Source organism: Heterocephalus glaber, unplaced genomic scaffold, assembly GCF_053883595.1.
Source record: "Heterocephalus glaber isolate CG9 unplaced genomic scaffold, H.glaber_assembly_v1.0 deba00000347, whole genome shotgun sequence".
Taxonomy (NCBI): Eukaryota; Metazoa; Chordata; class Mammalia; order Rodentia; family Bathyergidae; genus Heterocephalus; species Heterocephalus glaber.
The window spans coordinates 28,362,851-28,389,306 of record NW_028258143.1 but is presented as its reverse complement, the minus strand read 5'-3'; the positions used below and the strand labels follow the sequence as shown (position 1 = coordinate 28,389,306).

Genomic DNA, 26,456 nt, shown 5'->3' with positions numbered 1-26,456 from the left:
GCAGTAAGTGGTTTAGGCTTTGCAGGGTATATATAGTCTCTGTTTTACATTTTTGTTTGCTTGTTTACAACCCCTTAAAATATGAAAACCAGTTTTAGCTAGTTGACTATAGACACTCAGGTTACAGTTGCATTAAGTCCACAGGTTGTTTTCATATCTCCATTAAAATGCTCTGCAGGAGCCAGATGTGGTGGTGCATGCCTGTAATTCCTGTAATCTGGGAGCCTGAGGCCAAAAAATCAAAAGTTTAAGCCCAGACTGGGCAATTTAGTGATTTAGTGAGATCCTATCTCAAAATAAACAGGATTAGGGATGTAGCTCAGTGCAAAGACCTTGGATTCTTTTCCAGGTACCACCAAAAAAAGGAAGAGGAGAAGGATGAGGAGGAGGAGGAGGAGGAGGAGGAGGAGGAAAAGGAAAGCTTTGTAGGTATCCATCTGCCCTCATTTTTGAGCTGCTACTGGAGCACAAGGACTGTATTTCTTGCTGATTGTCACTTTGACTGGATCAAGAGACTCGTGGAGGGAGGACTGGATCATGGGGTGCCATCCTAGGATCCTAGATGAGTGTGTGGTTAGAAAGTGGGACCCAGTTAGACATGGGTCACTGGGCACATGTCTTTGGTGGGCATACACCTTGCTGTGTGTTCTACTCTCTGGCCTCCATGAAGTGAGCAGCTTTTCTCTGCCAGGCCCTTCTGCCCTATGTTCTTGCCTTGGAGCCAGCCAAGCATTAACTAAAACCTCTGAAACTGTGAGACAAATTAAACTTTTCCTCCCTTAAGCTGAAAGTGTTGGGAATTTTGTCCCAGTGACCATTACACCAGCCATAACTTCTGCCACGTGTCTGGTGAGGGAATAAGCAATGATGCATGAAATGTCCTCTGAGAGGTTCAAGATAAGTGCTGCAGCATTATTACCTGTTCTAGAGCCTGTTTCTCACATTGAATAAACGACCTCCCTAACATTCTTTATGGCACTAAACAGTCACTCCACAGATGTATACTGGGCTTCCTGTGACATTAGTGGCTGTTGTTTATCAGGTTCTCAGGATGCAGCAGGCCTCTGTAGAGTCCTAGGAACACTCCCTTACATGTGTGCATGTGAGCCATGTGTGCTCACATGTGTGATCCAAGTTCACACCACTAGGCCTCTGTGCAGCCTGGAGTCACACTGTTGTGTCCTCTGAGGTCCTTGCTCTCTAGCTGCATCATGCACACTAATCTTTACCACTTCTCTGGAGGACTTAATTTGCTTTAAAAAATCATATAATTGCATTTTCAGCATAATTAGGTACCTAATTACTCGGCTAAATGTCCTCGATCAGGCTCCATGTGTAAATAATGATGATTTAGTTAGCTACGCTTTGCTATTGGGTTTCTAGGAGGCTCATCTGTCTATACATAGGGTGTGGAGTGTTTTTCTCCTTCTCTCATGGGATCTGACAGGAAGGAGTAGCAGAGTCCATGTCCGGAGTGAGCAGAACAGTGAGGTCAGGAGGAAGGGGATGAGACTGCTGCAGTCTCTGTTCAGTCTCCAGGGGAGCCTCTTGGATGAGGGCTAAGCTCCCACAGTCCAGGAGGACATCGAGGCTCCCCCAAAAGGAACATCCGGGAAGCAGAGAACAGTGTGACCCAGAGACATCCAGACCCATCATATGTGAGTGAGAAGGGTGAGGCCGCATGTGAAGGATCCTGGCAGAAAGGAGAAGCACCGGGCCTGGAAGCAGGGTGCCATTTCTGCTCTCCCTAGAAAGCTTCTATTCTGCTTGTACCTGAGAGGAGCCCCCAGAGAACTGTCAATTCTGCAGGAAAGGCCCTGGACCTATGGGAGAGAACCTATGGTGGTGGTCAGGCTCACAAGAGATGCTGCTGCTGAAGGCAGATAGGAGTTTTCATAGGGTTTGCATCAGTCTTACTGTCTGTGATACAAAAATGGGCTATGGCATGGACACACCCAGTCATAACTTCCTTACATAACAAAATTTTAGCAATAACAACGTGCTTAAAGTGTCTTTCAGGACAAGTCGCCAGAATGGTTTGGAACCAGCTTTCCAAGAATGGACATGGGCAGAAGAAAGCAGGTCCTCCAGTCAATGACCTTTTGCCGTCACGAGTTCAAACCCCCTCACTGAACACGGTAACTGCCCCCAAAAAGAAGTATGGCTCTGGTAGAGAGGCATGATGCACATTTATGCCCACATAAAAGAACCCTAAAACTCCTCCTTTGCCATCCAGTCATCAAGCAACTTCTCCTTTCTCCCTCCTTACAAGTATCCCACTGCCAACTGACTAGAGAGTCAGATTTGAGTATCTTTTTTGCTCCTGGCCTCCGTGCAAGCTGAATGGAATGAAGCCTTTTCTTTCTGCAAAAACCCCAATTAGGCAGCACTGTCTCTATGTTTGTCAGGCAATGAGCCTTTGCTCAGTGTGAGTGCTACTGTGATGTATCTCTTATTCTAGATTCATGTTTGGAAAGTATGCCAGTGAAGGCAGGTGCATGTGAGTGTAAATACAGGAAACATTGTACAGGGTAGGGTAAAGATGAGGATAAATGCACATCCACAAGTGGCTCTTTACAAAATTATCTTACAAGTCCTTCAAGGCATCATCCTGATGGGTGGTACAGGGAGAGAGAGTAGGTGTTAGTGCCACAGACATTTGGGAAGAGTCCTGGCTTCCCTGTGTCCCAGGTGCACACACCCTCTGTGTCTGCACTCTCTCTTATGCAGAGAAGGACAATGATGGCAATAGACAGGGTGCATCCTGCATGGCTCCCAGGGCACCGCCCCACACAGGAACACTCTTCTGATTATCCTCATAGATTTACAATTGGCTCCTCCACATGCACATGCAGTCATGTGCACAAGGATGTCCATGCATGCTCACAAGGCCTCATAAGCCTGCACTGTGGTGTGGAAGGTGGGGTTGGCTGGAGGCTCAGAGACCAGTTCCTGTGATGGGGGATGGCGGGGTATGCTCCTTTCTCATCTAGAACAGTAATACTTCTGAGTGTCCCACTCAGCCCTGTTCTGTCCTCCAGATCCTGTCATCCCTGCACCCCCATCCTCCACTCTTTTCCTAGCTGATGCAAACACTCCATGGCATGTCTCAATCCATCACTCTGGCAAGCTCCTGCTTCATCTTCCCATCCCACTGCTCAGGTCTTGTGATTTCTACTTGCCCAACATTAATCTTTTAAGAGCACAGAAGCCATAAACACATACATAACTCTACCTCCTGTCAGCTGAAATTCTGTGGCACAAATCAACTGCCATTTAAATTAAATGTTGCTTTCATAGAAAGTGATAAATACCCCAGAGACTAATCAAAGAAAAGTCAACAAATTTAGAGCTAGTTTTGTTTTAGAAATGTTTAGGTCACATAGCTGAAGTCCAGCCATGGGTTGGCTTCTCGTGACCAGTGGGTATGGGTGAGTCACACAGTCCTGTGTGGAGCAGTCAATGCAAACACAGACCAGGTGCTGTGTTCATCACTCCTTGTCAGGGTCTTGGCACTTCAGAAGCAGGCTTGAGACTTACCACACCATTTTGGGGGAGGAAGGGTCAGCACCACGCAAGCTGCTCTTCAGACAGTTGTGTGAATTTCTTTAGTAAAGGCAAGGGGACTGCTCACAAAAACCAAATAACAGAGGAAAAAGAGTTAAAGGTTATCAGGCAGGTATAGGGTTAGATTTCTTTGGTCTTCAGGATTATAGGCTCTCTAATAGGTCAGAAAGTGTAAAAGAGTACAGATTTTAATTACTTGTATCTTTCACGGTATGATAATTTCATGTTGAAAAATGAAATTTTTATTTCTTACTTTAGAAATAATTACTTTTAAATTTTGTTTTGAGAAATACAAAACCTAAGATTTGAGGACAAAAAAAGGAAAGAATATGAATGGCTAAATCCAGTTACATGTCATAAGTTTGTTTTCCTTTTCCTTGTATCATTTCTTCTGCCATCACTACCATGTTCAGCATTATTAATACATTTTACTATTCAATTGCTCCAGGGAGTGATGGGCAATGAAGGGTCTTGAAGACCAGGTGAAGGAAGCTGAGTCTTCTCAGGTAGGCAAGGAGAAGATGCTGCAGGTGAGAGATTACAGAAAAAAAAAACATTCTGTAGAGATGCTGTAGGTGCAGGTTTGGGGAGAAGGGGCACACACAGTTTAGAAGAGCACTTGGAAGCTACTGAGAGAAAACCAGGATGCCACCTGGAGAGGTAGGGCAGGGACAAGGCTTCAGGCATGAGGCTGGGCTTCAGGAAGGCAGACCTGACAAGGAGACCTCAGACAAGGGTCTGAGGGCTTGAGGTTCCCATAGGAGTGTGATTAGAACTTAATTAGGGCAATGTCTGTGTGGTGGGAGAGGCAGGAGGACATGAATAACTTCTTAGTCTACATTTCCATGTAACCAGTTATTGAATTACTTTCATAATTACATGATTTCAAGTATTAAAAATGAATGTGTGTCTCATATTTTTCAAACTGACATTAAAAACCAGGTTTCTAGGACTGGTGGTATAGCTCAAGTGGTACAGCTACGTGCAAGGTCCGGGGTTCAATCCCCACAAGAACAAAAACAAAACAAAAACCGAAATACCCTTGTCTAGACCACATCCTATTAGGGTTTCTGGGTAAACCAGGACAGAAGTTAAATTTGAATTTCAGATAAGCAACAAAATATGTTTTGATGTAAGTACATTCCAATACTGCATGACAGCTCCACAGATGGTTCAGCCTTTTGAACTCACCAGATGTGCCCGGTGTTTAACAGTCACAGGTACTTCGAAGCTAAGTGAACTTCTAAAGGCAGAGTGCACTGTGGTCAAACGGTGTATCTGGGGTGGTGATAAATGCACAGTCAGCGCTCCTCAGAGAGAGAGAAGGTGGCCTGGGCTTTTGGTGTCAGCAAACCTGGCTTCTTCCCTGACCACACCTCACACCTCAGTAGACCCGTGTCTTAATTGTAAAATGGAAACAGTGGTACTTGCCTCACAAGGAACTCTGACAAAGCTCAGAAGGGACACAAGATCCCACGTCCCTCTGAGAGGCACAAACTCCCACTGCCACAGGGAATTGGAGGCCCCTCCAGTGCCCATCTCTCACCAGTCCTCTCATGAGCCTTTATCCTCATGCATTTTCAATCAAGGCCTGTGGCCAGTAGCCACCAAAGTCTACCTTGCCTTCATGTGTTCAAAAAGTAAAGGACTTTCCTGGGTCTTCCCATCCCCTATTTCCTAGTCACTGGGCCCCAGGGAAGGGTGTGAGAAAGCAGCCAGTGAAGTGAGTGGCTGGCCGGCTGGCCCACGCTCACTTTATCAGCACCAGCTGCCCAGCACAGGGCTCGTAGGTCTCCCTGTAGCTGCCTGATAAGAGGCTCAGTTGCCTCTGCAGCCTTATCAGAGGCAGCCTGGGTGGAGGAGCCTCATCCATCAGGTTGAATAAGGGAGGGAAAGGGGCCTCTTGGAAATAGTGTTCTCGCACAGCCACGTGAGCTGCCTGTCTGTGAGCCCAAGCTCTGGGTCCTGCCGGTGCTGATTGGAGGCAGGTGTCTCTCCCCAAGACCCTCCTCATGACAAGGTACCACGTGCACCCCTACACAGGAATGAGTCAAGACCTCGGGCTTCCCAGGGTCTGCAGCACAGGCGAGACCTAAGCTCCAGTTAGGTCACCTCAACACTGTGTGTGCATGTGGGGTGTGTGTGTGTGTGTGCATGTGGCCTGTGCATGTGTGTCTGTATGTGCACTGAGTGCAATGGGAAGAAGCAAATCGTGCTGACTATGCAGTCATTTGTCCCCTTAAGATTAAGGAACCTAAAACACACAGTGTGACTGATCACAGAGAAAGACGACCTCAACTGACTTCAGGTGAGCCTGGGGTACATACAGATGTGGAAGATACCCAGACTACAGACCTGGCTCTGCCATTTGCTATTGCTATGGCCTTGGGGCAGTTACTCCACACCTTTCCAAATCCCCTGTTTTCAGGGATGTTTAGGATTCCAGGTTGTATTAGGACCTGTGATAGTCAGCTTTCTGTCTTCATAATAGACACCTAGATAATTAACTCATAAAGAGAAAATGATTATTCTGGCTCCCAAGGTCTCAGTCCTTGATCCATCGGCCCTGTTGCTCTGGGCCTGTGGAGAGGCAGCACATCCTGAAAAGAGTGCACAGAGAAAAGCTGCTCCCCTCATGGCTCAGATGCAAAAGACAGAGGAAGGAACCTGAGGGACTAGGGTCCTGGAGCCCCTCTTGGGCCATGCCCCCGGTAACTTAAAGACCTCCCACTAGGCCCCACCTATTAAAGACCTCACTCCTCGCCAATAGCACCAGGGCTGGGGATCAAGCCTGAGGATGCATGGGCTTTGGGGAAACAGACATGATCCAAACAATAACAGGACCTGAAATGTGTCCTGTAGGCAAGCATATCATCACACTCACTCCAGAGCACACAGACAGCTAGCTGCCTCCGAATGGAGCCAGCTCAGCAAATAACAGTGCCCTCCACTGTGTCAGGCTGTGGTGAGAACAGAGGGGAGAGGAAATGTGAGCCTTCTTTGGTTGGCATGTATGAGTGGCTCCAAGTACAGAAAATGCTCAGGTGGCGAGACAGCCAGGGCCGTTAGGTGACGATCCAAAGCCCAGGAGTCAGGAGCTTGTCACTGCACTATCAACTTGATACTCATCTTGGGGTCATGTTATGTGAGGAGAGGAGGCATGCAGAGTGAACCTAACCAACAATATGAACTTGACCTCTCTGGTTTGAGGGGAAGGAGCCTGCATGTCTGGGGTGTTCCTTCACCGTGCCCCTGAAAACTGTGGGAGGCAGGTGGCAGCTTGCACCATGAGCAGTCGACCACACGTGTCTATGAGACTACCCTGTGTGTCCACACCCTTGCATACTTATCTTCTGTCTGCCCCTGGCCAGCCCTCCACCCTGGAAAAGGCTGTGGCTCCATGCTCTGTGCTGGGCTGGTATCACATCCACCTGGAGCTCCAGGTGAGGATCCATGCACATCTGCCCAGCCTTGCACAGGGCTTGCTTGCACGTCTCAGTTGAGCTTCTCACTGCTTCTTGAGGTCCTGCCTCCTCTGTAGGCTGCAGGAACTGGGGGTAAGAGGCCCACACCCACACTCATTCCTGGCAAAGTGACATTGCCCTCAGAGATGTAGAAAAGCTTCACCCAAAGGTGCAACTGGCAATTTCAGGCAGGCTCTGAAAGCTGGTCTGCTTGTGTATGTGTTGTATGCACGCATGTGCACCCAGGGCACTTGGGGAAGGCCCTCCTGGCTCTCTATCACTCTTTCTCTTTCCCAGCTCCTACCACATGTGACAGATCTCCCAAGGCTCTGATTTGAACACCTTGCTAGAGCATCAGCTGAGATTTTGAAGGGTCCCTCTCTGAGAGTCATGAGTTTTCCAGCTGGTGGAATTCCAGACACTACAAAGGTGCTGAGAGATGGCCCATACATTGGCTCTTTGCCAGCTCACTTTTCCTCTTCCCTCACTCCATCCCCAGCTACACTGGCCCTATCTCTGGCTGTTTCTAGATCAGCTTTGCACTTGCTGCCCATTGCCTGTTCTACTCCTCCCAGATGCCTCTGTGTCTGCTGCTCTTACTTCCTTCAGGTCTTTCTCAAACATCTCCCAGTGAAGCCTTCTCTGGCCACACTCTTTAAAATCTCCCGTCTCCTTTCCTGGCTTCATTGCCTGTGCAGCCTGTGTTCTGATGTTCTGAGTCTATCCATGTGTCTTGTGCCCATCTGTCCACCCTCACTAGAAGGTAAGCTCCCCTGTGGGATTACTGCTGGGTTGTCCACTGTCACAGCCCCAGGGTCTGACACACAGTTGGTGTTCGATACTCATGTGTGAAATATGACTCCTGGGCCACAGCCATTGCAGGTGGCAGAGACAAAGTACGAAACCAAGGGAAATCCTAAAAAAACACCCCTGCTCTTAGTTCCTGAGCAAACCTACTAGACTTAACCTACTTACCCTCTTTACCCATTCTTAATTAATTGCTTTTCTAGACTTGACCTGCTCTTAGTTACTTGCTTTTAGTTGACTTGAAAAATCACCAATTTGAGAGGTAGATAAGACCTCTGACATGTGGGTCAGGATGGTAACAGACTTTCATGCTTGAGTACATACACACAGACCATCAATTATAGTACTTCCTAACCTCCAGTTACCTTTCCCCATACCTCCCCCATAAAGAGCTCCAAATCCTGTCCCCAGGGAGGCCAATGTGAGACCTCTTGAAGAACTCTCTTTTGTAAAACTCATTATTTCACTGATTGGCATCCTATGTAACATCAAAACAGGCCAAACAGGCCTAGCTCAGTGACAAGGGCATAGCTTGGGGGCCTTCATTTTGTAATTAGCCAAATGTGGACACATCCAACCCCCGAGTCTCCATCTCGAAATCGTGATGACCTCTGAGGAGGGAGAGGATTCAGTCAGGAAAGGTACAAGGCACCTGGCCTGACACCTGCCATATAGTAAGGTCACTACCCTGGCCTCCATAGTGGAGCACAGGCACAGGTAGCTGAGGCCAGGCTGTAAGCTCAGGGGAGCCTGTCTGATGTGTGCTGAAGCTGGATCTCCTCTGGATCCTCCTCCTGCACCTGCCTGCCTGAAGTGAGAATCTTCTGAGGGGCAGTGGCAGAACTTTGAGTGCCTGCATCCATGGTGGGTGGGGGGTGAGGCTGATGAAGGCAGGAGGACAGGGGAGGATACATGGGGCTCCTCCCCCTGGTGGCTGGGCCAGTGGCAGGTCAGGTAATGAGAACCAAGGTGCTTCCTGAGGGCCCCGGCACAGCCTTCTGGAGTCTGCCTGCTTGCCTCAGGTCTCTCTTCCATGTTTTCCCATTCACCCATGAGGTTGTGGTGGCCCTGGAGAGGTGTGATGGGGCCCCTGGCACTCTTGCTCTAGAAGCTGCACTGTTAAGAGATTCTCTTGTTGATTTAAGTCCTGTGGGCCTCAATAGTCTTCAGACCTCTGGTTTAAGTCTCCGAATCTCTGAGTTTCTTGCCTCCCAGGTTAACATCCACTGAGTGTGTGCCCTGTCCTGGGTCTGGTCCCATGAGGCAGAATGGCCAGGCTGCATCTTTAATCCAGGTCGATCTCATGCAAAGCCTGTGGTCCTGACAGAACATAGTTATGTATCCCACTGCCCTTTACAAATCTGGGTCTCCTGCAATCTTTGAACATGTTGTGTGAGGACATAGGCATCAGCTGGGAAAGCAGAGGCCAGAAGAGAAGAAACCAGCACCCTGAGGCCATGCTCTCTGATCAGTGGTAAGAGCAAAGCCACATTTACCAGGGCACGCGTGGGTGGCTCTGAACGGGCTCTTGCCAGTTGCACTGGTTGGCTCAACTCTGCCACAGAGGGATTCTCCAGGAAAGCCTGAGCACTGGGGTCATCGGGTCCAGAAAGGCCTATTTGTCCAGTGGCTACTCCGAGGGCTCGGTCCAGGGTGGCTGGAGGAGATCTGGACAAGCATTATGCTGCAGCATGAGGGAGCAGTGGGAGCTGCTGTTCAGAAGGAGTCACTGGAGAGCCTGGCTGTCCTTGGGTGGGGAGTTCATTTTTCCTTGGGGAAGGGCCCACATGCAGGGAACTCATGGATGAGAACCACCAGGGTTCCCTGGGGCAAGAGGCAGGGCAATGAGAAGGCAGCCTTTCCATCCCAGAGAGTCACTCTTCTGTGCTATAACCTCAGGACAAAGAGGGCAAAGAACGAGGACTTGGGTAAGGGCCATGCCTCCAACATGGTGAAACCTCAGAGATGGTTTTATCAAAAGCACCACACTGGAAACAGAGTTAAACAGAGACCAAAAGCCTCCAAGGATATAATAATAAGAAGAGCAGCTTCGATGTGCCCATGGGTGGGGAACACAGGCACTCAGGCAATCTTCATGAAGAAACAGCATGGATTTCACTGCCTTTACCACAGTGTCCTTACAGATGCATCTGACTTCCTGTAGCATTGTTTGTTTTCTCAGTGAGTGACAAACAGGATTTCAAATGAATTGCTTAAAAACAGCATGTTCCAAAAGGGTTTTCAGAGGCTCCAGGATTCTTAAATAGGAAATGACCCAAGGTAATTACCAAAGCCTGATATAAATAAATGCACTTAGCCTATTTGAACCAACTTTCGTTCACTCACTCCCTTGTGAATGCACACTTTGTTCTTTCAAATTCCTTATTTCCTGAACATATAAGGCTGGTGTCTTACAGGGGTTCAAAGATAGCTCTGGGGCTAGGCCAACTGGGTTCGTAGCACAGCCTTACCACTCTCAGCTGTGTCCTGTGCCCTGGAGGTGGAGGTACCACCCACAGCACCCACCTCACCCCACAGCACATGGCACGGCCAACAACAAATGCTGCTCAGCACTCACTCAGACCACCCCTGCCCTAGAAAGGGTTCTGTAAGTCAGTGCTATTCTTTCATTTTTATACCCACGAAACTTGTCCTTACTGGTCATTCCCCAGTTAGAACATTCTCAACAATCAACATCGATCACTGGCAATTTGCTTCTTCAAGCACAAGATTTTAATTCCAAAAGCTAAAACTACATCTAGTAAAGTAGAATTCACTGTAATTTAATATATGCTAGAAAGGTATCAGTTTATATGAGGGGGGATTATAACTTGGGAGTTATTCTTTAAATATCTAGATGTCTATTTAGCTATTAAGTCATGGGCAATTTGATCCAAAAGCTGAATTTGTGTGATATTCTCACCAGGAGAACTGGATGTTTTTTATTTCTACCATGGTGGACACCTTGCTGCCCTGAGAAACCAACCAACTATGCCTCATGGCAGGGATCATATATGACATTATTTTCCTCTCCTCTTAATTCTGAGGTCAGTGCACCATTACCCTACATGTTTCCAGTGGCAGGACAAGGGATGGATAAGGTGATTAGTAAACATTTGTGGTGAATTTCTTTCTTAACAGAATTTTCCATTCAGTTTCTTTATAGTTTTTCAGATTTTCTTCCTGGAGTCTGAGTCTAGGGTTTCTGAGATCTGATAAGAACTTTTCTAATGAAATTAATTGCTAAAGTGATAAACAGCTATATATAAATTGTAATCTCACTGCAAGTGAACATTTACATGAGGAGAGCATTTTACAGCTTTGTGTGGTAGAAATAGCTATGTGGGAGCGCAAGGCACCATCACTGGCAGCAAGCAGTGGCTGTGTCAGCTAACTGCTCCGGCTCTGGAGGCCCCAAGCCATGTTTTCATCCTTTTTCTGGATGGAGCCATCAAGGGTGTGGTCACCAGCCCTCTCTTTCCTTATTCAATTGGATTACAAGAGCTTTGCCTCTTTTGTATTTCTGGACTTCATCTATGAATTAATTTGTGGATTTGACAAAGCTGCTAAAAATAATAAAAAATAAAATAAAAATAATTGCAACCAAGAATTTTAGTTGTGACTTCATTTTTCTGTTCCAAGTGGGGAACTCAGGTGAGCTGCCGCACCTTTTGAAGGTCCAAGGACACAGAGTCTACATTCCCAAGGGGACCAGCCCTGTTACAGGTGTCTCAGCCAGTTATGGCATTCGACTGGTGCACTGAGGATCTCTGACTGATGTTTAGACTTGCTTTGTTCTCTGATTTTCATGGGTCTTGCCTCTCAAACTGTGCTGAAGACCCTGTGGCAACAGTGTCATGTCCCCTTCTGTCTTCAGTGTAACACCTTGGTCACAGCAGGGACTCATGGGATTGAAATCCATGTGCATCATGGGACTGGACTGAAGTGCCCAAGTCTAGATGCACCACAGGTGGATGGAAAGCCAAAGACTTTTGGCTCATGTCACCTGCTGCCAAGGGGTCCTGGCAGGCTTGGGGCTTATTAAAAAACTCAGGTCACTTCTGAGGTGGGAACAAAGAAGGGTGTGTGCAGGAGTCATATCCAAAGTCCGACCCAGGAATTAGTGACTGCTGCAGGGTACAGCAGCACCGTGACCTGCCAGGGGAAGGCTGACTTCATGCCTTAGATGTGTTCAGTGGCAGCAGGCATGGGAGAGGCAATGCTGAACCAAACCAAACATAACCAAACTAGCTTGTCGAGTTCTCTAAATCTGTATGTCTATCTCTTCCTGGATGCTACATTGAGCTTGAGTAGGTCACAGAGGCTGTGAGGAGCAGAACATATTGCAGGTGGCCAGTGATATTGTATAATTGTATACAGATGCAAAAAAGGAAATAGTGGCCCAAAACAGTGGAGTAGAAAGAAGTCTCAAAAGCATCAGGCATCTGTTGTGTGTGCAAGGCCTGAAGATGCTGTAGGCTTTGGGGCACTAACATTTCTTTTTCTACCTATCTTAGTAGGATCCACAGATGAGCCTGTCTGCCTTGTCCCAGACCAAACTGGATGCCTCCCAAGACAGCTCCCCTCTGCTCATGCCTAAGGCTGAGACCTGTTGCTGAAGACTACAAGGAGATGGTGTGTCTGTGTGTGTGTCCATGTGAGTACACATCTGATCTGGGTATGTATATGCATGCATGTGTGTGTTTTTATGCATTATGTGGGGGAGGAAGAGTGAATGAGAGACTGTAAGGTTAGCATCTCCATTTCTTTCTTGTCCTGACCCTTCAGTCCCATCATTAGCTTCTCCCACTCAGGGATCTGATACTCCTTCAGCTTGTATTCTAACACCCACAGACCTTGGCGTGGCATTCCAGGAATTGGTGGGGGCATGATTCTCTCCCATGCCCTTGGAGTAACCCTAAGAAGCAGCTTCCCACTGCTTCCCTGGTGACAGTGGTTGGCCTAGGCTATAGGACTTGCTCAGTCAGAAGCTGGCCTTTATGTACCTCTCTGAGCACTGCATTAGCCAGGTGGGTGCTGGTGAGGCAGTGATGGGGTGGATAAAGAAAGGCCTTTTATCTTGAGGTCAGGAAAGTGACCTCAGGGCTTCATGGAGCCAAGTAGATGATCCAAGGTTCAGGGTACCCCCATCCCAGAATGGCAAGTGACAGTCCCAGTGGTGGAGGACATGAACCTGGCTTCAAGGCTGGGAACTGGTGATAATGCACAGGGAGGCTCTTTGAACCTCAGCTGCCATATTACTAACCCAGACTTGACATCTTCAGGGTTAAATAAGGTGCCATGTGCATGTGTCCTCTCCAAGTGGAAAAGAGTGGGCCTTTGCCAAGTGCCATACACTGGCTACGCTGGAGCTAAGACCCTGGCTTTAAGATTTGCTTCACATCTGCCCTCTACCCAGACAGAGAGATCAGTTCAACCCTGAAGGCTCTCCACAGCTCCCACTGGGCCCTCTCTGCCCAAGTGTGTCCTATGAGTATCTCCAAGTCACCTTCTTCCCTAAAGAGAATCATCCTACATCCTGCCTCTTGGTTGTGTACTACAATACTGCAATGAATATGGATTGTTTTTGGAAAAATGAAACAGGGCAAAGAATGCTGATTTTTAAACTTCTTTTTTTATTTTTTTATTTTTTATTTTTTGACTTCTGGTGGTTTTAGGCCCAGGGCCACAGCGTGATTTCTAAGGGCCTAGGTGCTTTGCCTTTATGAGTCCCTTCTCCCTCACAAATACTATAAACTGTACCTTATGGTTGCATTGTCATTAAGACAAATGTACTCTTTGACCTTAAAGGATCATTTTTAAATTTCTGATTTTAAAAGAAATAGGACATATTTGTGAGCCTGTAAAAGCAATGTGGAACCTCCACCCTGTAACTGAGCTGAGTGGGGCCTGAGCCCCCGCCCCAACCCTCTGTGTAGGGAAGGGAACCTCAAGAGAGGGGCCAGGGCTCTCTGCACAGTCTGTCTCACACACTGTGGTTTCAGTATCATCACATGCAAAAGGGAGATAAAAATACCTCTCCAGGGGCTGCTCAGGGGTGAAACAAGATAACTTATGCTAAATGCAGCCTGTGTCTCTGTTTTGAGTCAGGGATACAGTCATGGGGGAGGAAGACAGGTTTGGAGAGTTGGTGAAAAAAGACAAGAGATTGTGGATTTTAAAACAAAGGAATACTCATGATTTTCAGCCATAACTGAGATTAATTTCAATGAAATGAGAAGTTATGCAGAAGTTGAGGGAAGGCAATTCAAATGACCACATTGGTCTCAGGGCATGATGGATCCAAGGAAGTGAGGCTGAGGCTGGGTCATGGTCTGGGGCCTCTCGGGGCCTGGGGGGTGGGCTAGAAGAGGAGAAGAAGAAGTCTTCCCAAATAGAGGGAAGCCAAGGTCTCCAGAGAGCACCCCGGAGCTGTGAGCTTCTTGAAGGTGATCATAAAGGATCAGAACAATACTGGTGGGAGAAGAGGAAGGGAGAGGGTGTAAGATGTGCCTGGGAGCTTGGCAGGGAGGGTGGGAGCTGGGCCCAGGGGAGTTCAAGCGAACACTGGGCTGCCCAGGGCAGGGTGCTGTGAATCCAGGGGCTTTCTGAGTATTTGAATGCCCTGCTTGCCTACACTAGTTGGAATTTCACATCCATCCATTCACAAATTTATTCATTCATCCACAGGGGTTTAAAGAGCAGATTCTTCCCCATGGAGAACAATGCAGCTGAGAATCCTGCTGTCAGAAGAGGCAGTGAGGAGCCCTCTCCCCACTGGCACAGCTCTGTGTGAGGCCAGAGTCAGTTGCAGCATTTCCCTGGCTGCTCTCTGCCCATAAAATCCGAGGGTGCAGAGCCCACTGTACCAGTGCTATGAGGAGGAGGTGGCTCTGCTGGGTGCAGGGCTTTGCCCTGTGATCACTGGGACCTGTGATAACTGCCCCTGTCTCTGGGTATTATTTTTAGTAGTAAAGGGGCAAACAGAGGCAAGGCTGAGGAGTGTGGAGGAGCAGAGCCATGAGGAGTGAGGTCACACTCGTTCAGAACACACTTACGCATGGAGAGGCTGTTGTTAAACATAATCACAAACATGTACCAGGCACTGCACTAGGAATTTTATCTATGAAAGACACATCATCCTCAGAACAAACACCTGGGGATATTACAGGATTAAGGCTACCTATAGAATTTGGGGGCCAAGTGCAAGATGAAAATATTGGAAAAGGAATTTCAAGGTAGTGACGGCCCGGCATGAAGCCAAGTGAGTACAGGGTCTACGTGCTGCACCCTGTGGGACTGCTTGAGTCGCACACCCCTGATACCAGCCCTGTGCTGGGTAATAAGCCAGTCACACAGAGGCCAGGCACCTTCTTCATGGTCACAGCCAGCTCATCCTGGGTCCATATCCTTGGAACCCAGAATCACTTACCAGCTGGTATTACTTAGCCTTTTGTGACCAGCACATTGACAAAGAGTATTTGAGCTAAATAGATTTTTAAAAAAATACTGAAGGGAAACCAATTTGGATCCTGTGGTCTTCCTACGGGCCACGGGTAGGTTTTAGCAACAACCTAGAGTTTGTAGCACGTGGATTCCACTGCTCCGTGAACAAAAGAATTATTGACCAGGGCTCAACATAAAAGGCAAAGGCGGGCCTGTTTTTTCAGGTTTTCGTCTGGCAGACCCTAATTTCCTTCCAGCAAGACTCTGTTAAGTGTATGGGTGCTTATCAGCTGCTGGTAAAATGTGAAGATTCTTCAATCAGAGTCCACGGAAGAATATGACAGAGTGCAGGCCCAGGTTCAGGTAAAGTCCCCTGTCCACGCTTTGTGCACAGTACATGCAGGAGAAGAGGACACAGTCGAGTCTGGAGGTGACTCTCCATCCAGCCCATGCAAAGCAGAGATAAAAAGCTGCATCCAGGTATGTCGGGTGCAATGAGATAACTGAGGTAGCCTTGGCCTGTGCTTGCCCCACACAAGTGCCCTGAAATAGGCACAGCCCTGGAAGGGGTCGGTTTGTGCCTGCTTGGCCCCAAATTGTAGTGATCACAGGGGTTTGGTCATGAGAGACAGTGTGCGGCTTTTATGAGGAAGGAGTCTGCCAGCTAAGCGAAACAAGAAAGAATGTAACAGTGTCATCTGGAGTTATGAATGAGGTGACGAAGATGAGGGCGTGCAGGTGTCTGGGCAGGAGAAGGAGCAGGGACCACAGAGCAAGAAGGCACAGCAGGTGCACTCCCAGCTCCTCTGTGGTATGGCAATTCACGGGGTTTGGGAGGGCACAGGCAGGAGTTGTGTATGGGCCCTGTCCAATCCTTCTTTCTGGAGAAGGAATTGGGAGCTGAGGATTGGGCTGCAGCCCACACCAGGAAAGGGCTCTTGTCAGTTTCTGCCATGGGCTAAGGGCTGTACAGGAACATTGTTCTGAGAGAAGTACAAAAATTAAAATTTATAACTAAGTGCAGGCCAACATTCCCTGAGAAGGTCAGATTATATAACAACCTAAAGAAACTCCCAGACAAGATGAGAGGGAGGCAGAGAGAGGATGGGGTGTGGAGCAGAGCAGGAGAGGACAGATATAATTTCATAATTTCTGGGGCTGCCTTGCTGGATTCTTGGAATGCATCTTGATTTAACTTTCTGTCGGTTTCCTTTTATTATTTCCTGGACTCCAAGTGTTATGACAAGTTCTGGTCTAGGAGCTACTGAGCTCCTAGAAGGCTAGAAAAAGCATTTCTAGCCTTTGGAATAAATGGGCTCCCGGCCTCGGAATGGTGCTAACCCTGAGTGTTGGCCTCAGGGTTTCTAAGTAACCAGTCCAACACCTTTGTGTACCAGGCCCTGGGGTGAATGGGGCGAACATGGTGCCCCTCAGGAGTCAGACCTCTGGGAAGGGGGCAGACGCAGGCATCTGTCAGGGATACAAAACATCCCCTGGGCCACTGGGGTGGTTTGTAGGCCATGAGGGGCTAGAGGGATGCCTCAGCAGGGTGCAGGGTAGTAGCCTGGGGTAGGGCAGGGCTGAGCACAGGACAGGAAGTACAAATAGGGCAGCATGGTCTGGGACTGGATCATGAGCCTGGCAGGCCCTGCTCATCAATGCCCCATGGAGTTCCTCTGGGTCACCCACTCTGGGGAGATTTTCCAGGACAGCCCCTGCGAGGAGCAAGATGCCCCACTAAGCACAGCCAGCAGCAGGCCTCCTCACCTTCTAACACCCTCTTAGGGTGAGTTGGGGTTGGACAGCTTCTGCCTGCAGCCTGGCTTCACTCTGGGACCTGAGAACCCTGAGGTAGGTGATCTCCCTCTAGCTGGCAGCATTTCCTCAGCCAAACAGTAAGAAAACACCCCTCAATCCAGGTGTGTTGGAGGTGACTTGGACAAAGCCCTACAGGGCTTGGCCCAGAAGCAGCAATGCTGTTTTGTTATATTATCAAAACCCAAAAATAACAGCTCACAGGGGAGCCACCTCCAAAGGCCAGATCTGCTTTGATAAATTCTGTTAACAACCTCCATCTCCAGGACTACTATTGTGGGGCACAAGGCCAGGCTTTCACACTCCGGTTCATCATGTGGTTCCTTCCCGGTGCTGTTATTACTCCCATGGACAGATGAGAAAACTGAGGCCCTGGGAATGTTGTAGGGCTCCTACAGCCAGCGGCATCCAGCCTGACTCCATGCATGGGGGCACTTTCCGAAACAGTGACATGACACTACTTAGAGACAAGGAAATACACAGCTTCACTCAAAATTACAGAGGCACATTCCAAAGTGAAGACATTTTCTACCCATGAGTTTGGCCAAGAAAAAGCTAAACAGTGTGAATACGGATGTGGGGAAATAGGTGCTTTCATAGGTTAGCCTTGAATGTTAGAAATGCTGTGATCTTCAGGAAGGCAGTTTCTGAATATCTACTAACATGTTAAACACATAGTCTTTGTCCCATAAATTAAATTGTGGGGTTGGGGGAATTTATCCTGAAGGTATACATTCACATGGAAGTAAAACTCAACTTACAAAGATTGCCATGGAAGCACTGCACCTAGTTAAAAAAGAAATTAAAGTGTACATACAACCTAATGCTCATTAGCCCAGAATTTGGTTAAATGAAAAAAACATTCATACAATTGAATGGTGATAAGGTGATAAAATATATTCTCACAGAAAAATGCAAGAGAAAGTAGAATATATGAAACATGTCCCATTATATCAAATAAGAAGCAATTGTATATGCATATAAAACTTCCAGAAGGATTCTCAATAATCAATAAAGCAAGTGGCTTTGAGGTGGAAAGGAGTTATCTTTCCCTTTCTGGTTATTAACTCTGTTTATTGTTCAAAAATCTTTGTTTATTTGGTTTTGTTTTTTAGCTTGTGCTGCTGAGCCTATTTTGTTTACTCAGACACTAGAAGGTGTTTGGATTGAGCCCCTAGAAAGGGCTCTCTCTCTCTCTCATGCACACATGCACACACACACACACACACACACACACACACACATGCTCTTCAGCCATCACAAGAGGCAAATCAATTTGGCTTGTGAACCTCTCAACCCTGCCGAGGGGCCTCTTATTACTCATGGTCGAGAGTTTTCTGGCTCCCACTGTAAACACAGAATACCTCTTACCCCACACCCCTTTGCCTTCCAGGGTGTCTGCCCGCTCCCAGAAATACTTGCCCAACCAAAGTCACCCGGGGAAGGTCCAGCTGCTGGACTGCTGACTGTGCCAGCCCCTGTGACTCCCAATGCCCCACTATCTGGAGGGACTGAGCAAGGGCTGTGGTGGAGTTTTACTTGGCACTTAATGCAATCCTCTTCTGCCAGAGGCAGTGGCAAATTCTATATAAAGCTGCCAAACCTGGCTGACTCCTAGCTGTGCTGCCTTGACCCCTTCCACTCAAGGACAAGACAACCGACCGCTGCGCCTGATTCGCTCACAAATAACTGAGGCTTTCAGGCCTAGGAGAGCCTGTGGAGCCCAGCTGAGCAGGGCAGGCCTGGCCCAGGGAAGCAGCTCCTCACCACTGTAACTTCTGGTTTGTAGCTGTGTAAACCGAGACAGGATATAGATACATCCTGTCTGAGTTAACAGCAAGAAATAGGGCCTCACAGTGGGGTTCCTGCCATAAATCAGAACCCATCTGAGAGTAATCTAGAATGGTATGCAAGTCAGGGCTGCATCCCCATCAGCCCCGGAGGGAGGGAAGTGTCTGAAACAGGAACCCTGGAGAACTTTGAAGAGTGGGGGTGGAGTGAGCTGTCCTCTTCAGGCACTGAGGTTGCAGCCTGCACTTTCTCAGTGACTGTGCTGAAGTGATCACAGTGGCTTCAGTCTTCTGTCTCCTTGACCCAGGCCCTGCACCCAGGTAGGTAAAGACACTAATGAGCACCAACACAGGCTCCATCTCATGGGTGAATGAATATACAGGTGCTGACATTCATTGAGCGCTTCTCAGGCTCTGTGCTGAGCTATTTACATGTGCTTCACTCTCACATCTTGATGAGATGAGCAGTGCCCTATTATGATTTCCACTTTTGCAGCTGACAAAAGAAGCCCAAGCTAAAGCAGGTTTACTCGCTAATAAGCAGCACAGATAATTTGAGTACAGACTGCGAGGCTCAGACCTCTACATAGGACTGGTGTTGCACACACCTGCACTGACATGTGGGTGCTCCAGCACAAGCAATACTTATGTACAGACGCGGTGCACACTTGAAGGTCTAAGCAACTTCATCACACCCATGTTCTGGCAGCATTTTAAAGACTTAGCAGATCCACCTCTCTGTCTCCAACCCCCGGTTCACTGCCCCAGTAATACCTCAAGGCGACCATGATGTAGATCAGACCATCTCCTCTCTGACAAGCTCTACTTGTCCTAACCAGGTTGGGGGTCAATATTTTAAAATACAATTTTAGTTTTTCTCTTAAAAGACCAATGGCAGAGTGGGAGAGGCACAGAAGTGCCTCCTGTCACCAGTGATCCCCATCAGCAAGAAAACGGTGCTGATTAAAATAGAAAACAAACGTACAAACAACTATAAACAGCAATTTTTAACAGCCCCAAAAGGGTCCGGGTCGGGGACCCTGGACATGTGTGCGCCGCAGCAGCCAGGACGGTACCTGTTGCTGCAAGGGTGGCTCTGGCTCGCTTCGCGCTCTGCGTATGCCCTTTATCAGGCGCCTTCTCCATACTCTTAGGGACGCAAGTTCTGGCCTGGACACTTCACAAGCCCCACACAAAGAAACAAAGAGAGCCCAGGCTGGGGGCGCAGGACGGACCCGGCCGGGCCCGGGCTGGTGCCGACCTTGAGCCCAGTGGCACCCGGGCGGGCGAACAGGCCTGCGCCGGAGGCACTGCAGGTCCCGGTCCAGCCCGCCAAGGCCAGGTCTCCCCAGGGCGGTACTTACGGGGCGCCAGCGGCGAGCTGTCCGGGGTGCTCATGGCCAGGGTCGGGCTCGGTGGCGGCGAGGGGCGGGAGGAAGCGGCACCGGGTCGCCCTCCTCCTCCTCCTCCTCCTCCTCCTCTCCCGCCCAGGCCGAGGGAGGGGCCGGGCCGAGCTGGGCGCGCGGCAGCTACTTTTCTGCAACTCCCTGGCGGGGTTTCCACCCTTCTTTAAAAGCACACCGCCCACTTCTGAACTCTGGGGCGCTTCAACTACCCTGCGCAAGACTCATTTTATTTATTTATTTTTCTTGTTTCCATCTACGACTATCAGACACGGAGGCTGAAGCTGAGTATTGCCCCCTGAGAAACTGAAAAACTCACAGATGTGTTGGGGTGGCCTGGCAGGCCACTGTCGGGAAAGCCACCAAAGAGGCCTGACTCCCATCTGAAACCCACTGACAGCTGTGGGAACGAAACTTTTAAAAAACTTTTTAATTAACAGGTAATAATTGTACATATGAATGGGGTACTTGCCACATTTCAATACATAGCACAATATGTACTATCAAATCAAGGCAAGTGGCATTTCCACTTCTTCATCACTGATGAGGAGCTCAGCTCCTCAACTCTTCTAGGTCTTCATAAAACACGCAAATTTTTTTTATGGACTAGAGTTGCCCTGCTTCACTGAAGAAATTATATCTCCTGTCTGTTTTGGTGCCCTCTATGTACCCCTCCTTTCTACCCTTCCTGCTGCTGCTAATAATTACTACTCTCCTCCTTCAGCTTTGGGCTCAACTTTTTCAGGTTGCTTGTAAGAGAAAGCATGTGGCATTTGCTTTATTTAATTAATTTATTTTTTTTACCGTACTGGGAATCAAACTCAAGACCTTGTGCTTGCAAAGCAGACATGGCACCACTGAGCTAAATCCTGGGCCCAGAATTTGGCTTTTTGTGTCTGACTTAGTTTGTTTAACCTAATGTGCTCCACTCCTGTCCTGTTTGGCTGCAAAAGATAGGATTTCACTTTTTTAATGGCTGAATAATGTCCCATTATGCACACACGGCACATTTTCTTTATCAATCATTCCCCAGGGGACACTTGGGTTGCTTCCATTTCTGGGCTATCTTCAGTAGCCCCATCATACACTTTGGGACTCCAGTATCTCTTTTATATGTTGATCTCATTTTCTTTGGCTATGTACCCAGAAATAAAACAGCTGGGTTGCACTGGAGTTCCATTTCTAATTTTTTTAGGGAAACTCTATACTGTTCTTCATGATGGCTGTATTAATTTAATTCTCATCAACATTGTATTAAGAGTCCTTTTTCTCTGCTATTGTATTAAGAGTCCTTGTCAGCATCTGCTACTTTTTCCTTTTTTGATAATTGTCATTCTGACTGAGGTAAAATGGCATCTCATGATTTTGATTTTCATTTCCATGCTGGCTAATGATATCGAACATTTGTTGTATGTTTGTTGGCCATTTGTATTTACATTTAAAAAATGTCTATTCAAATCATTTGCCTATTTTTAATTGGATTTTGTCCTCATAGTGAATTTGTTTGCTTAAGTGTTCTGGATATTAGTATTTTACTAGATGGCTAATTTGTAAATATTTTCTTCCATTCTTCAGGTTGTTTTTTTACTCTGCTCATTGTTTCCATTTCTATGCAGTTTGCTATAATCCCATATGTCTATCTTTGCTTTTGTTGTCTGTGCTTTTGAGATCTTATACCAATGACTTGAAGAATTTCCCCTTGGTTTTCTTTTAATAGATTCAGTTTCAGGTATCATATTTAGGATTTTGATCCATTTTGAGTTGATTTTTGTATATGCTGAGAGACAACAGTCATATTTTATTCTTCTACATGTGGCTATCCAGTTTTCCCAGTACCATTTATTGAAGGGGTTATGATTTCTCTGCTATGTATTTTGGTGCCTTTCTTGAGAATCAGTTAGCTTTAAATGTGTGGATTTATCTCTTGGATGTTCCAGTGGTCTATGTGTTGCTTTCTTGCCATTGTCATTCTGTTTTGGTTTCTGTAGCCCTGTAGTATGTCTTGAGATCGGTATTGTAATCAGATATGCTCTTTTTGCTCAGTTTTTTTTTTCAATTTAGAATTTTTGGCTGCCATATTAATTTTAGGATTTTTATTCTGTTTTTGTGAAGAATGCCATTGACATTTTGATGGGGATTGTATTGAATCTGTAAATTGCTTTGGATGTTATAGACATTTAAACAATACTAGTTTTTCCAATCCATGAACTCGAGCTGTTGTCTTAGTTATTTTTCACATTGCAGGGACATAATACCGACATCAAAATGTTAAAAGAAAAAAGGTTTATTTTAGCTCACAGTTTGTAGAGGTTTCAATCTATAGTTGGCTGTCTCCAAGGCAGGAGAGCATGGCAGAGGATACAATCCATGGCAGACAGAAAGCACCAAGCCTGGCTTCTCTCTATCCCTTCATATTTCATCCAGGCTACAAACCTGTTTGTTGGAGCCACCTACACCCAGGGTGGGGTTTCTTTCTTCAGTAAATACATTCAGCCACACCCAGAATTATGGTGATCCACTTAGAGGACCATTTCAGATATCACATACCCTTAATCCAGTATCACACACCCATGATCCAGCCACCTCCCCAAAGTCACACCTATGAGCACATAAGGCTTTGGAGGGAACATCTCCATGTAAGCCATAACAAATGTCTTTCAATTTTTTGTGTGTTTTCTTCAGTTTCTTTCATCAGTGTTTTATAATACATTACAGAGGTTATTCACTTCCTTGGTTAACTTTATCCCTAGGTATTTTATTTTTTGTGTAGCCATTGTGAATGGGATTGTTCATAATTTATTAGCAAGTTTATTATTGGTATCTGAAAGTACTATTTTTTGTGTTGATTTTGTATCCTGTAATTTTACTGAATCTGTTTATAAGTTCTAATACTATTTTGGTGAAATCTTTTCCTTTTTCTATATATAAAGTCACGTGACTAATTAAGGATAATATGACTTAGTCTCTTCCTATTTGTATGCCTTTTATTCTTTTCTCTTTCTTATTGCTGGAACTAAGACTTGTAGAACTATGTTCAGTGTAAGTGGTGAAAGTGGGTGAAAATGGCAAAACTTTGCTGTTCTCCATTTTATGGAAAGTACTTTCTGCAAAGACTAGAAGGGAATGAGATGATATATTCAAAAATTTGAAAAAAAAATTGCCAACCACAAGTACAATACTCAGCAAAGATATCCCTCAAGAATGAAGAAGCAAAAAAGACTTTCCAAGAAAAACAAAACCTGGGAATTCATCACTACCAGATAAGCCTTACAAAGATTCTTAATGGAATCTTCCATCTAAAATCAAAAGAAATATAACTACCATCATGGAAACATGCAAAAGTTTAAAACTCACAGGAAAAACAGACACACAAAAGAGAAAAAGAAAAGAATAAAATCACAATGATAAATGATAAGAGAAAAAATAACAAAGGATATCTAAAACAATCAGAAGAAAATAAGAAAGCATCTGAAGTATGTCTTTACATATCAATAATAATCTTGAATATAGATGGATTAAATCCTCCAATTAAAATATAAAAACTGGCAGAATGGATGAAAACAAGGCCCAATAATATGCTGCCTATGAGAAACTAACTTCATCAGTAAGGACACTCTCAGACAGAAAATAAAGGCTTGGTAAAAGATATTCCACAAAATGGAAACCCAAAATGAGCAAGAATAGGTATATTTATAGCAGATAAAAAAAACTTTAAGTCAAAGACTTGAACAGACACAAACAAGGTCAGTATACAAGGGATGATCAAAATATATAGTGATTGTTTACATTTTAAAAAATTTATTGCAATAAAAGACACATTGCCATTAATCTTCTCAAAATACTCCCCTTCTCTTTGAACATACTTGTCCCATTGTTCTTGTGACTTTCTGAAACAGTACTGGAAGTCATCTTTAATGAGTGAATGTGTTTATGAGGTGTGATATAAAGTACAGTGAATGCTGTTGCCTCCTGCTAGTCAATGGAATGGCAGGCTTGTAAAAACAGAACTGTGTGTCCTCATTCACCTTATTCATCAGATCTGATGCCACATAACTTTTGGGTCTTACCCAAAGTCAAAATGACCGTGGAAGGTAAATGATTTGAATCAATTTATAACATTAAAGCAGCCACATCAGTGCATCTAAAGACACTCGTGAGAAAGGACTTCCAGAACTTTTTTGGAAAGTGGTAAGAATGATGAGATGTGTTCAAAGCAAAGGGAAATATCTTAAGCGGGGTTGGTAGCTTTTATTGTAATAAATTTTAAAATTTAAACATTCACCATACTTTTAGATTGAACTCTATAATGATCAAAGAATCAATTAAGATATTATAATTGTAAACATGTATGAACCTAATGTAAAAGAAGAGATAAGACCCCATACAATGATAGTTGAAAACGTCAACACCCTTCTTTCATTAATGGACAGATCATCCAGACCCCCTTAAAATCAACAAAGAAACATTGGAGTTCCCTGTCAGTATAGATAAGATGGACTAACATTTACAGGATATTTCATCTAACAGCTGCAGAATTCATTTTTTTTTACATCAGCACATGGAATGTTTTCCAGGATAGACTAACTACATGTTAGCCATAAGATAAATCTCAACAAATTAAAAAATGAAATCATATAATGTATATTCTCTGACTACAATGGAATAAAACTAGAAATCAGCAAGATAAAAACTTTACAAATTGTAAAAGTACATGGAAAGCAATTTTTGTGCTATTCAATGAACAGAGTAATCAAAGAAATCAAAAGTAAAATTTTAAACTTGCTTGCAACAAGCAAAAACAGAAACAAACATACCATATCATATGGGACTAGCCAGAAGCAGTACTAAAAGGGACGTTTATAGTAATAAGTGCTACAATAAAAAGTTTCCAATAAATGCCTTAATGATACATCTCCAGGTACTAGAATGGCAAGAACAAATCAATTTTAAATTTAGTGGCAGAAAAATAACAGGTCAAAGCAGAATGAATGTAATGGACTAAAAAATTACAAAGAATCAATGAAATAAAGAGTTGGTTTTTAAAAAAGAAACAAAACTTCAAACCTTTAACTAGACTTGTCAAGAAAAAAGAGAGAAAAGACTCAAATAAATAAAATCCCAGATGGAAGAGGAAACATCCATCACACCTGATAATACAGGAATCCACAGGATTGCTAGGGACTATGTTATGAAGCAACAAATTTGAAAATCTAAAAGAAATGGATACATTTCTGGAAACATATATTCTTCCAAAATTGAGTCAGGGAGGTATAGAAAACTTGAACTGACCAATAACAAGTAATAACATTGAGTCAATAATAAAAAATCTCCCAATCAAATGCTTCACTACTTAATTCTGCCAATATTGCTTTTGTTTTCGTGTTCTGGTGTTGGGGTTAGAACCCAGGTCCTTGCTCATGCTAAGTATGTGCTCTACCACTGAGCTGTATCCCAGCCTCTCTACCAGGCCATTTTTGGTTTAAACCCCAGCCATAGCAGAACACCTTGTACTTCTCATGTCTGATGTCTGACCCTTTCCACGCAGCTCTTCATTGTTGTTTCCTTAACTGGGCTCCAAAACACTATTGTGATCCCTTCACCTGCATTATCCTATTAAAGTTGCTTGGAACAAATTGGAAGGGGGGTCTCCATTCTAGCTGTCTGCTCCACATGTGCACTGTGCTGCATTGGTTGAACATCTGCATCAGCTGAACACAATGTGAAGCTGCTCCCTGGATGTGTGTGATACAGAGACCTCGTCCAATTTTGGAGCTGGACAAATCAAGCAGTATTATTTGGAGCACATTCTACACAGCAAAAAAATATTCATAATTATCTCTACTTAGAAAATGAAAACTTGCACTGCCCAGATCTTAAATCAAGTTTCTGTGCTCTACATATGTTGACTTGAAGCGAATTAGTCACAGGATGTCTTTTGCCAGGTGTAGATACTTTGAGTTTGAGTTCTGGTTTCCTCATCTATGAAATGGAGAAAAGAATACTCATGTTCCAGAAATGGACAGAAACAATATTTATCAAGAAACAGTAATGTAGAAAAGGCATTTAATAGAAGTTAGCAATTTATAATGTAAAAGCTTAATTTTTAAAAAATATGTATATGTCCATGTTAGATAATGAGACTCCCATGTTCAGAGTTAATACAT

General features: G+C 45.5%; 1 protein-coding gene across 5 annotated transcripts in view; it reads right to left on the bottom strand.

Annotated features, from left to right (window-relative positions):
• The window catches only part of Gypc (glycophorin C (Gerbich blood group)), a 33,146-nt gene extending 12,691 nt beyond the window's left edge, over positions 1–20,455 (bottom strand). For 2 of the 5 annotated variants that reach the window (XM_013076626.3, XM_004836018.4), the window contains exons 1-3: positions 20,254–20,405; positions 4,759–4,845; positions 3,541–3,626 (exon numbers count right to left, since the gene is read on the bottom strand). Coding sequence is in view for 3 of the 5 variants with exons in the window: in XM_087198298.1 (XP_087054424.1) it covers positions 19,966–20,035 (70 nt within the window). In the remaining 2 variants the exon portion in view is untranslated. Of the gene's footprint in view, positions 1–3,540; positions 3,627–4,758; positions 4,846–19,965; positions 20,164–20,253 lie in introns of those variants that run through there. The other 3 variants (XM_004836016.4, XM_004836017.4, XM_087198298.1) reach the window with 3 other exon arrangements.
• Between the last annotated feature and the right edge of the window lie 6,001 nt (positions 20,456–26,456).